Here is a 12,046-nt window from a genome sequence, read left to right on the forward strand (position 1 = left end):
CTTATGCGGCTGGTACAGTAGCACCACCTTTTGGCTGTTGATAATATATGTGTTTTTTTTATGTTTTTTTCCTTCTTCCATATTATAGGCTGAATGTTATTATAATAATACATTAAATTAAAACAAGATGATCTCACTTCACAAGCACAAAATAAGATTTCAATCAAATATGATTTTGGGCGTCCGGGTAGTGCAGCATTAGATTCCCTGCCTAGTACCAACATGAGGGTCACAGGTTCGAGCCCCCTTGTTACCTGCGACTTGGTCGGGCGTCCATACAGGCACAATTGGCCGGGGGGAATAACATGATTCTCCCATGCACTAAGTCCTGCCGGTGAAACCCTTAGCTGTCAGGTGAAAATAAGCGGTTGCAACTGCACATGTATCGGAGGAAGCATGTGCCATAGTCTACATACAACTTTCCCCAGATCAGCAGCGGGGGTGGAGCAGCAGCAGGGGGAATTGGCCAGGTACAATTGGGGAGAAAGAAAACTTGATAAAAAAAAGTATTTCAGGGCTCAATAAAAGTTGAAATGACTTGTTAAGATAGAGGTTTCTGCAATGTTCACAGTATGAATGATGTTGAAATGAGTGAAGTTCATAGACTCATACAAAAAATATACTTGTACTGGAGATACATTCAAACAACCACAGTATCAAAACAAGTCCTGGAGACTCCTCACGTGTAAATCACAAACTCCTTACAGTCTATTTGGTCTCGTTTTGTCTTGTTTGTGAACATCAGAGATGAGAGGGAAAAAAAATCTTACTTAGAGTGGAGATTATCTCTCAACAATTGACAGTTGCAGATATCATGCATGTCATTGCATTAAGTAAACATCCATTTCAAATTGGGATTTTATATCAATTTTATATCAATCAACATAGAAAGAAAGTCTGTATATCGCTTCACACATACATTCTTGAACACAATGGCTTTCGGATGAAAAATAGTCTCTTTGCAACTTTCTGATTCAATCTCAACTCAACGTATTGGTCCATTTTGCTTAATGTTAACAAACGATAAAAAACTTAAAACATTTACAGTGTCAAAATACATTTAGATGTCACACAGACAGTGTCAGTCCTCGCAAGAACTCGGTCAAATTGTGAGTGAAAATCAACATAATAATGGAGAAACACAGTGGATAGGCTTTCTGATGTCACCAAACATAACTCAGGTGGTGTGAATACTGTTATAGCAGTAATAACCTTTAGGAAGAGTTAGAAAAACACCTAGGAATGTAACAAGTGGCATATAAAGCCAGTGGAATGGCACAGCTTGCTTTAGGAAAATGGGGGGGGGGGGGAATAGCATGATCATTCCATGCGCTACGTCCTGCCGGTTAAACCCCTCGCTGTCAGGTGAAAAGAAGAGGCTGGCGACTGGCTGCACATGTATCAGAGGAAGCATGTGCTAGTCTACATCTCTCGCCAGATTGGCAGAGGGCGTGGAGAAACGTGTGGGACAGCAGGGGGAATTAGCCAAGTACAATTTGGGAGAAAATGGTTGAAAAATCCGTAAAAAAAACTTGATCCCCCCAAAAATGAACATTGCTTTTTCTAGTCTCTGACACATCCATCACAAGTCAAGTTTTATTAATTTATAGCAACCAAAGTGTGCCTCAAAGGGCTTCACATAAAAAAATAACCATTGATTTCTTTTCATGGTGGAGAACTTCCACGTGTCTCAAATCCGATTGGCCATCATCTTGGTGTTGAGTTTCATAAAGAAGGACTTGAGCTTACACAGCGTACACTTCTTCCTCTTCTTCTTCTTCTTGCTCTTCCTGTTCTTATACACGCCTCTGTACCTCTCCTCCCCGTCCTCCTTGTCCTCCTGGGCCCAGGGCACCCAGGCGCCCCCGTCAGGGCCGATTTTACACTTCATGGGCCCCTGGGCTATTCATCTCTGCAGGGCACCCCCCTCAAGCGGAAGGGGGGGCTTCGGCGGCGCCCAACGGGCGCCGGCGAAAAAAAATTTGAGTGTTTTTTTTAACCTTTTTTAGCCGTATTTAAAGGAATATCTCATTTTAAATCAACATTAGGATTATACTGTTGTGATGTCATTATTCAGTATCTTCTCCTTTTCTCACTAACTTTCATGTCACCACCTGCTCTCCTGTCAGCATTCTAACTTACAAACACAAACTGTAGGTTTAGCCATCATGTTCTTTCATAAACAGCCTGATTGGAAAGAAAACATTGCCACTGAGATGTTCCAACAAGCACTTTTATTATTATTATTTAGTATTTATTATTGCTGTTATTATTACAGTGCACACACACATTCTCACAATTATTGCACAAATCAATCAAGCAGTATTCAAGTCTGTTCGTACCTGAAATGTCTTCTTCCTGACTTTTGCCGTGGCAAAGCGTTTGACTAGAGTGGTGAAGTCCAATGTTCTAACAATGTCACTTTCCAATGACATCAATGTCAAGTGGGTGAGCCTTTCTTGTCCCATTGTAGACCGTATCCTGTTCTTGACAAGCCCAAGTTTTGAAAAGGAGCGCTCTCCAGAGGCATTTGTTACAGGGAGAGTTAAGTAAATCCTGAAGGCAATATCCACATTTGGAAAAACTGATGACAGGTTCCTCTTCCTTATTATTTGAAGCAAGTGCCGCACACTTTTATTGTCTTTGTTTTTGATGAATTCTTTGAATTGCACTATTTCATCTACAAATTCGGGAGCCCTCTAGGGTTCCATGTCGTTGTTCCGACCTCTCGCTGTTCCGACCTCCCCTCTCCCAGCCCCCATGCCTAAACCTAACCTCCCCCAGACCCTAACCCAAAACCTAACCTCTCCCACCCCCACGCCTAAACCTAACCTCCCCCAGACCCTAACCCAAAACCTAACCTCTCCCACCCCCCACGCCTAAACCTAAGGTCGGCATTGCGAGTGGTCGGCATAGCGGGTGGACACCCTCTCACAGTGGATGTTATTACTCTGCAAAAAAAATTGAATGGCGTCAGTAAACAAAACATTTTTTGCGAAGACCCTGGACAGGGGGCCCCAAAAAAAACATCAAGGGTCCCCAAAAAAAAAAAAAAAAAAAAAAAAAAAATCTTTTAATTTTTTTTTTTTTTTTTTTTTTGGGCCCCTTGATGTCCCGGGCCCCGGGCTTCAGCCCGGGTAAGCCCGTTGGTAAAATCGGCCCTGGCCCCCGTGGGGGGGGGGGGGGGGGGGGGGGTGGCGAGTGCACGGGCACGGCCGTGCGGTTGTAGGCGGCCAGGCGGCCCAGCAGGCGCTGCACCACAATCGGCCAGTGCTCCGCCTCGTCCTGCCGCTCACACGGGTCAGCCGTGATGTTGAACAGCCACACGCTCTTCTGGGAGGCGGCAGACAGGGGGCGCTCCAGGTTCCACCAGCGGCCGGGCAGAGTGCTGAGAACCTGGGGGAAGGGGGGGGGACTGGATGTTGCTCATGCAGCTCGTCACAAGGAGAGTTTTGTTCATAGATTGTACTCAAGGGGTGTTCAAAGTCTGAGACTGTGGGCCTTCCTCCAGACAAAGCTTAGAAAAAGGTTCCTCCCTCTTGCTCAATTCCTGGATGCCTATGGGATCATGATTATGTTATTTGATCCCATAGGCACCCAACAGTTGAGCCAAGATAGCCTGATATTGCTGTTTGACATACTTCAGACAACACCAAATACATAAAAAGGTCTGTCTGAAGGCATTTATTTGTTTCACTTTCATATTTATTCCTATGAACTTATATCGATTCTTGTGAATCTTTAAAGCGAGTCTTATTTGATGGAGGTGCTAACGGATATGAACTTAAGTCCCTGAAAAATAAAATCTAGTTTGTTAGTGTTACAGTACCTGTGGGGGGATCCAGTCTCCATGTCCCGCGTCTCCTGTCAGCAGCTTCCAGTCCCCAACTCTGATGGCAGCCTGGACCGACGTCGCGTGTCCCATACCGGCTGGCAGAAGTGTCATGCCCATTGAATTGCCCCCTCAGATTTTTGAGAGGATTTTTTTTTTTATAAACATAGGCTATAATATTATAGGCTGTGTGTGGTAGTTGAAACATAGTTTCAAGTTGACGTTTATTTATGTTTGTAGTTAAAACAAAAACATAAATACTGTATGGGCTACATACAGTACAACACAAAAGGCTGTTATTTACCCTTTGTCGCCACCTGGTGAGTAAATATATATGTAACTAAAACCATTAAAATTAAAACTTTTCTTTCCATGTATCTACCAGTCCTTGGCACAAAAATGGCTGGGAAGCCCTGCTCTAGAGGACACTAGATGAGACTAATGGAAGAGAAAAGATTTCTACCTTCTGAAAAGGCAATACCAGCCAAAATAAACATTGTGTTACATTGCTTTGAAATGTGTGGTCTCCCTTTTTTGTCAAGTCCATTGAGCCTGGGCAGTGGCAATGTACTTAGTCTGATTATGGATCTTTCCAGGAGGCTGAGCTGTTTGGAAAATAGCCTGGTTACACCTGCTCAGTCTGTTAATTTAAAATGAGATATTCCTCTAAATCTGGCTTCCAATCCCCCAACCCTTGATTTCCAAAAGAAGATCTCTGATGTCACATGCCGTGCTCTTGAGCTGAAGTGTTGCCACATTTTTTTTTTTAATTTCATTTGAGTTAAATTCAGATTATTGAAACTGGATTAGCCTGACCAGTTTTACTTGTTTAACAAGCTGAAGCATATGCTCTGCCTGTAATTCAAGAGAATTCTGCCTTTTCATTTCATATTTAATTTTAGTTCAATTGAGATGATTGAAACTGGATTAGCATGGCCCCATTTTAATTAAAAGTTATGACCAGTTTAACTAAAAACAAAGCATATAGCCTGCCTGTGATTCCTTTTTATTTCATATTAGTTAAATTCAGACTATTGAAACTGGATTAGCATGACCAGGTTAACTTGTTTTATTATTATTATTATTATTATTATTATTATTATTATTATTATTATTATTATTATTATTATTATTATTATTATTATTATTATTAACTTGTTTAAAAACATATAGGCATGTAATTCAAGATAAGTCTGCCTTTTATTTAATATTTCATACAGTTCAAATAAGACTTTCTGAGCATGACCAGTTTGACTTGTTTAAATTTAAAAACATATAGGCCTGTAATTCAAGTCTGCCTTATTTCAATTGGTTTTTAGCCCTAGTTGCACTTCTGTTGCACTTTTTTGTTCATTTGAGGTTTATAACAGTGCATGAAGGCATTGTGTATTAACACTTTGAGTGCCACGGCCCTTGGGCAAAAGGTTGCTTGCTGTGCCACATAGGCCGCAATGCATTTTAAAACAGTCATATAATTTCTTTAATAATTACTATGTAAACACTGAACACGCACAAATAACGATGAGACTCTCTTCTATCACCTGCAAAAAAAAGTTTATTGATCCCATTTTCCGTTCTTTAGTTATGAGCCGGAGAAGATAGCTTGATTGAACGAAAAACAGACCTTTTTTTCTACGAGCTGAGATAATGAGCCTTTTGTGAAATTAAACATTTCAAGCACATCACTGACTCTGAAGCTAATTTTCTGATGTAGTCACACCTCAAAAATAATTTCCTTCAATAAAACAGTGAAGGCCAGGGAATTTTGTTTGGCAGAATAATATTTTTGAGCTGTAACCAGCAGCACTGGCCCCTGCGTGCGCTGCTGGTTACAGCTTCCTCCTGTGTCAAATGCCATGTAACCGACCCTTCCTCCTGTAATCCTGTCCTGCTGTCTGGGTCTGTCTGGGTGAATTGTTGTATGGTGCTCTGCGTGCCCCCCCCACCCCCCCCAACTGCACACGCCTCCTCCTGGGTGTGTCTGGTGGCTCTCTACTGAGTTTGCTCTGCACAGTGAAGGGTCCGCGACATCCAGCATTTTTACAGCGTTCCGCGTGTTTGTCACGGGCTCCTATGCTTCCAGTTGAGAATAATAAGACAGATTATGCGGATGTGCTGTGGCAGCGTACACGGAGGTGCTCAGTTGTGACAGCGGATGCTGCTGCTGCGGGCACAGCTGAGCTGGCGTTGTGCTCGTTGTGCTTCATGCACGTCGATGCATACGGACGGATGCGATGCGATTTCCTCCTTTTCCCCAGCGACTTCTTCTGTGTGTTTGGCTCCTTTTTCTCTGATCAGGAGAGTGCTGTCGCCACCTAATGGGTTTGTAAAATAGGTTATCGACCTCCAATAGCTACAATATTGTTAGAGGCGACGTAAGAAGCTTAGATCGACACCCCCCTGTCAAAAAAACAATTTGGAGTTACTGACGCCATTTGGCGTCGCTGGCACTCTACGGTAAATTTCTAATGACGCCATATGGCGTCGCTGGCACTCAATGTGTTAAATTAATGCGCTATTTTTTGTGCAATAAATTTGAGTGGTTTAAAAAAAAATCTGAAATTTGGGTCGCGACTTCATGACAAGGAAAATAGTGGGTCCTGAGGCTACACCAGTTGAGAACCACTGTGCTAACGGATATGAACTTACCGGTAAGTCCCTGAAAAATAAAATCTGGTTTGTTAGTGTTACAGTACCTGTGGGGGGATCCAGTCTCCGTGTCCCGGGTCTCCTGTCAGCAGCTTCCAGTCCCCAACTCTGATGGCAGCCTGGACCGACGTTGCGTGTCCCATACCGGCTGGCAGAAGTGTCATGCCCATTGAATTGCCCCCTCAGATTTTTGAGAGGATTTTTTTTTTATAAACATAGGCTATAATATTATAGGCTGTGTGTGGTAGTTGAAACATAGTTTCAAGTTGACGTTTATTTATGTTTGTAGTTAAAACAAAAACATAAATAGTGTATGGGCTACATACAGTACAACACAAAAGGCTGTTATTTACCCTTTGTCGCCACCTGGTGAGTAAATATATATGTAACTAAAACCATTAAAATTAAAACTTTTCTTTCCATGTATCTACCAGTCCTTGGCACAAAAAAGGTTGGGAACCCCTGCTCTAGAGGACACTAGATGAGACTAATGGAAGAGAAAAGATTTCTACCTTCTGAAAAGGCAATACCAGCCAAAATATACATTGTGTTACATTGCTTTGAAATGTGTGGTCTTCCTTTTTTGTCAAGTCCATTGAGCCTGGGCAGTGGCAATGTACTTACGGCGGGTTCACACACACGCCTAGAGCGACGCTTAAAGCAACGCCTAAGCAACGCCTAAAATTTAGGCGTCCTTGTTAACAGACGAGAGCGTTCACACATACCGCTGCCACGCTGTGCTGAAGCCACGCTCGCGCTGTGCCTACGCTGCGCTGCATTTATCGTTTAGGCGTCTGTTCTATTTTTCAGCTCTAGGCGCGCTGAACTGTCAAGCTGGCTGTTGTTTCTGGTGGACTTGGGCCATATTTTCTACCGAGTTTGCCCAAAAGGGAGGGTGGAGCGCGAATTAACGAGTGCATAGTAGGAAAGCTGTCCTTCATGTGTTCCTCTATTAACGTCTTTTCTATCAGATGTATATATACCCCCCCTGTCTCAATGCATATATCACTCATGGTGTTGATGACTCATAGTCACATGATTACCCGAGGGACGGGCCAAGAAATAGACAGACATCCTCACTTGCACATTACAATAAAAAAGAGGACTCACCCATGCTATAAATCAGATCTGAAAAGTGTAAAAAAAAACGCTGCTCATGTGTTCAGCGTAGCGCAGAGCGTGGCGTCCTGTGTGAACGAAAATAGGCGCCAGGCGTGCATGAAGCAATGCCTATATGCGTAGGCATAGGCGTAGGCATAGGCGTAGGCATAGGCGTAGGCGTGTGTGTGAACCGGCCGTTAGTCTGATTATGGATCTTTCCAGGAGGCTGAGCTGTTTGGAAAATAGCCTGGTTACACCTGCTCAGTCTGTTAATTTAAAATGGGATATTCCTCTAAATCTGCCTTCCAACCCCCCAAAAAAAATTTGCAGCCAAAAATATACCAGAGTTCGCCCCCTCGCGTTGTTGGCTTGCATGACACCCCTGCTGGCTGGGACATCTGGAGCTGGACCTGGGGCGTGGGCTGGGATCTGGCTTTAGGCTGGGGCCTAAAGGCGGCCTTCCTGACTGTAACAAGTCTCGGTGTTGAGATATGCTCCACCTGGACTTGGACTTTAATGTTGACTGGATCTGAGCTCGGCATTTGGTCCGGGCCCGTCCCGTCAGCGACAGGTTCCCACTGGACCGGGACTTGAAACGTGGCTTGTACTGGGACAGAGGCTGGCGCTGAGAGTAGACCTGGGCCTTGGACGTGGGCTTGGACTTCGGGAGGGGTTTGAGCTTGTGTTTGGGAAAGGACCTAGATTTGGGCTTGGGTTTGGGAAGGTACTGAAAGGTCTGGGGTTTCTTGGTGGTCTTTGACTTGGACCCCAACTTCTTCTGCTTCTGTTTCTCCTTCTGGGCCTTCCTCTTGGGCTTCTTGTAAGCCGAATCTGAGCCTCTTGTTATGGAAACTGCTGAGACAAGGGGGGAAATATGGGGGGGCCCACAACCAATACGTATGTATTAGCCATTGACTGTAAATAGGTATTAGCCTGTGATTCTTCCTGGTAAGCAAGGACCCAGGAGTCCAGTTGTAATGACAAGAGCTGCTCAGTGCTCACCCAGCATCACTGTTGGGTCTGTTGAAGTTGACAACAGCATACTGGACCTCCTCCTGTCTCTGGGGCTGAGCTGATTGGACGGCAGAGTAGAGAGGAACCTCATCCTGTCTCTGGGCCTGAGCTGATTGGACGATGGAGTAGAGAGGAACTTCCTTGTTCTTAGAAAAGCGGACGCTGCTGTAGTGAAGCTTAGGCTGCTCTGCTGCTTTATTAACTGTTTTTTTTAAGCATTGCTTACCAAATCAACAATGAATTTGTTTTGCTAACAAGTCGCCGTGCTATTAAAGCCGTGCTATTAAAGTGCACATCTGGTACATCTTATCCACTGTGTCCTCCCTCTTTGCTTCCTCCAACAGGTGCTTTTTGATGGCGTGGAAATGTCCGAGGCAGCCAGGCTGCTGCAGCCACCACTTGAACTTCCTGAACTCTTCGTCTCCCAAATCATACAGCACTTCCAAGAGCTTCCGTTTAACCCTCGCCATCGCTGCTTCCTGGTAAACAACAGTAAATAGTGAAATCCAAGAACAATTAAACAACAACAAAACTATTTGCACTTAGTAAAAAAAAATCTCCCCATACATAATTAGCAGTAGTTACAACAGTGTAACTACACAGTCTAAGTCAGGGTTAGGGTTAGGGTTAGTCTACAAAGTCTACAAAGACAATGTATTTTCAGGATAAAAAGGTGCGTGTGATGGTCACAATACCTTCTGCTCGTCTGGTCCTGGTGACCTGGAACCTCTCTCTCCAGGAGACACCAGGTGATCTGTCTCTCCAGAAGACACCAGGGGACCTGTCTCTCCAGACGACACCAGGAGACCTGTCTCTCCAGGTGTTCCATTGGGTCCCTGAAGTTCATTTGATCTGATATCTCCAGGAGACCGCAGGAGAGAGAGCTCTCCAAAGCCATTTTCCCACATGCGCTTTGTACCGCTAAATGACCGGAACGTGGTCTAATGCCTTCATGTGTGAAAGTTGTTGTTCCGGTATAAGCGCGACCCCGTCATCGCGGACATTTCACCAGTTTCGAGCCAGTCAGAAGAGCGGTATGCGCGATAACGGACACAAGTGTGAAACGGGTCCAGTCATTTCCCGCTATCAGTGGGCGTTGTCTCAGGTGGTGTCTCGAACGTAGACCGGGACATGCGAAAATGACGCTTCCATTCCACGTTGTCAAAATTGTTCAGAGCATCTTCCCAAAATAAATTCCCTCCTGGTCTCTCTCGCTTCCAGATGGCTCTAGTCTCACGCAGCAGCGCAGAGGTAGTTAACACTGTCATCATCTATCCCCGGTTTAGTCTATCTTCATATTCTGCACAATGTTGAGCGGAGAAGACTGCGAACATGAATCTGTTTCTGTTCGCACGTATATCCCTTTCCATTTTCGCCTTAATTTGTCTGCGTTTGAGGAAAAAGCGCGTCAGCAATATTATCAAAAGAGTGGACGCCGGCTCTATGTTTGTTTGTTGTTTTTTTCTGACTGGCCTCAGTGGCCTGCAGCACAGTTTATACGACATGACCCCAGGCCACTCTCCTCCGCCCCCCGCCCCACCCCCCAACATACCGGCTATTTGACGACTAGATTCCCACATGCGAGCGCTCAGGTGTGAAGGGAAATTCCGGGAAATGTCCGATATTGACTTACAGGTAATTTTCCAGTACGCATGTGGAAAAACGGCTCAAGTGTGCCTCCCTCTACCTGCACAGACAGCCAGCAGGAGAAGCAGAACAACTATTTACTTCACTATAAGTAGAAAAGAGCTTTATTCCAACATGGTATTTCCACTGTTGAGAAAAAGTGTGCCCTCAAGTTGTCAACATACAAAGTGATTGATAATGTATTCAAACAACTCCTGAAGTTTGCAGACGACACAACAGTCATCGGCCTCATCCGAGACGTCAACGAGTCTGCATACAGACGGGAGGGCCTCATCCGATGACCGCTTTTTTTTCTTTCTTTTTCTTAAAGAGAAATAGCCCCGGCCCTCAGATCTATTCATCTGTCATTCATGCTTTAAAGCCCTCAAAAATAACATATGATTTGGATACAAATTGCATCTTACTTTTCTTGGTCCAGCCAAATACAAATTACAAAATACACAAATGTATTTGAAATGCGTATTTTAAATACATGTATTTTCACTTCAGGCCACACAGTGGCCTGAAGTGAAATACTATGACATGAGCTTTTAGGCATGTTTAAATTAATGAAAATAACGCTGGTGTAACATCCGACAGATGGCATCAGACGCGCTGGCGTTCTCCTATGTCACGTAGTTGCACACAAAGATCATATATATGGAAGATGAACACTCCGACTTACTTCCTTGACAGCTAAATCTAATTTTCTTCTCGCAAATGCTCAATGGCTTCCTTGTTTTGCTGGGGAGTAGAAAAAAACTTTAATTGGCGATTTTTTACATTTGTTGTCTGCGCAGCCCACCACACAACAGCTTTTAGCTATGTTTAATTCAAGGAAATGACGCTGGTGAATGGGAGTGAACGGAGCGATTTCCCCCGTGATGGGCGTGGCCTATTTCATGCAGTCTCTAGCAGGGGTCTCAAACTCACGAACCCGCGGGCCGCATGCGGCCCGCCGGTGCCCCCTGTGTGGCCCGCGATGGAATTGCAAAAAAACAAAAAAAAAAAAAAAAACAATTTTACAATACACCTGAACGCAACATGCAAGATACCCGCTGAATAAGTTTCCAAATGTTCATGTCATTCTGGCCAATACTCCACTTCTGTTATATGTTATATCGTCTGTCCAGAAAAAAAAGTCACTTAAGCAACATCAGCCTTTCAGCCAACACAGTGGCAGAGCGGATTACTGAGCTGTCAAGTGACATTTATGATCAGTTCTAATTCTAGCTGGAGTTCCAAGGGACAGTTGAAAATTAACACTGCCTAATTTAGTAATGTGCATTGTCCCTAAAAAAAGAAAACAAAGTCCCTCAAATAAACAAATAAATTGTTAATGTAAAAAATAGATTGTCCCTCAAATAAATGAATAAATTGTTAATGTTGAAAATTCGAACGGTTGCATTTTTCTCTCTTTTTTTTAAATACATGAAGTGGCCCCCTTGTGACAAGACTGGACACTCAGCGGCCCCCAGGTCATTTGAGTTTGAGACCCCTGCATATAGGCTATTCACCTTCACCTATCCCATAACCCAGAGGGTCGTTGGCACCACAGACGATCTGTCAATAAGCTCTCTCCATCTCTCTTTGTCCTCGGCATGAGTGAGTCCACTCTATTACACATGGAGAGAATTACAGCATATTGCATGCCTCGCGCAAACAGCGTTCGCGCGACGGGAATCTGATTGGTTTTGATTGACATAATGCCCAGCATTGCCTGGCCACACCTGTGAATAATTCTGGTACTTAAGACCGCCCAAATCCCGTTTGCGCAGGTATTTTGGGGGCGTAGATGATTTTGGCACAGCTCTAATTTGCGCC

General features: G+C 44.1%; 1 protein-coding gene and 1 pseudogene across 2 annotated transcripts; both read right to left on the reverse strand.

Annotated features, from left to right (window-relative positions):
• Positions 1-1,690: 1,690 nt before the first annotated feature.
• LOC310796379 (arylsulfatase I pseudogene) lies at positions 1,691-7,766 on the reverse strand (annotated as a pseudogene). Its single transcript has 3 exons — positions 6,529-7,766; positions 3,208-3,396; positions 1,691-1,840 (listed from the first exon to the last, which is right to left on the reverse strand). The product of its transcript is annotated as an arylsulfatase I pseudogene (transcript).
• On the reverse strand, positions 6,909-9,959 carry LOC310796380 (uncharacterized protein; the record flags this gene model as incomplete). The annotated part of the gene is made up of 4 exons (XM_083658567.1): positions 9,292-9,959; positions 8,585-9,075; positions 8,136-8,434; positions 6,909-6,917 (listed from the first exon to the last, which is right to left on the reverse strand). Exons 2-4 carry the CDS (start codon positions 8,685-8,687, stop codon positions 6,909-6,911), a joined length of 411 nt encoding a protein of 136 aa, XP_083514693.1. The 5' UTR covers positions 8,688-9,075; positions 9,292-9,959.
• Positions 9,960-12,046: the final 2,087 nt, after the last annotated feature.

The sequence above is a fragment of the Poromitra crassiceps genome, assembly GCF_964638095.1.
Source record: "Poromitra crassiceps genome assembly, chromosome: 22".
Taxonomy (NCBI): Eukaryota; Metazoa; Chordata; class Actinopteri; order Beryciformes; family Melamphaidae; genus Poromitra; species Poromitra crassiceps.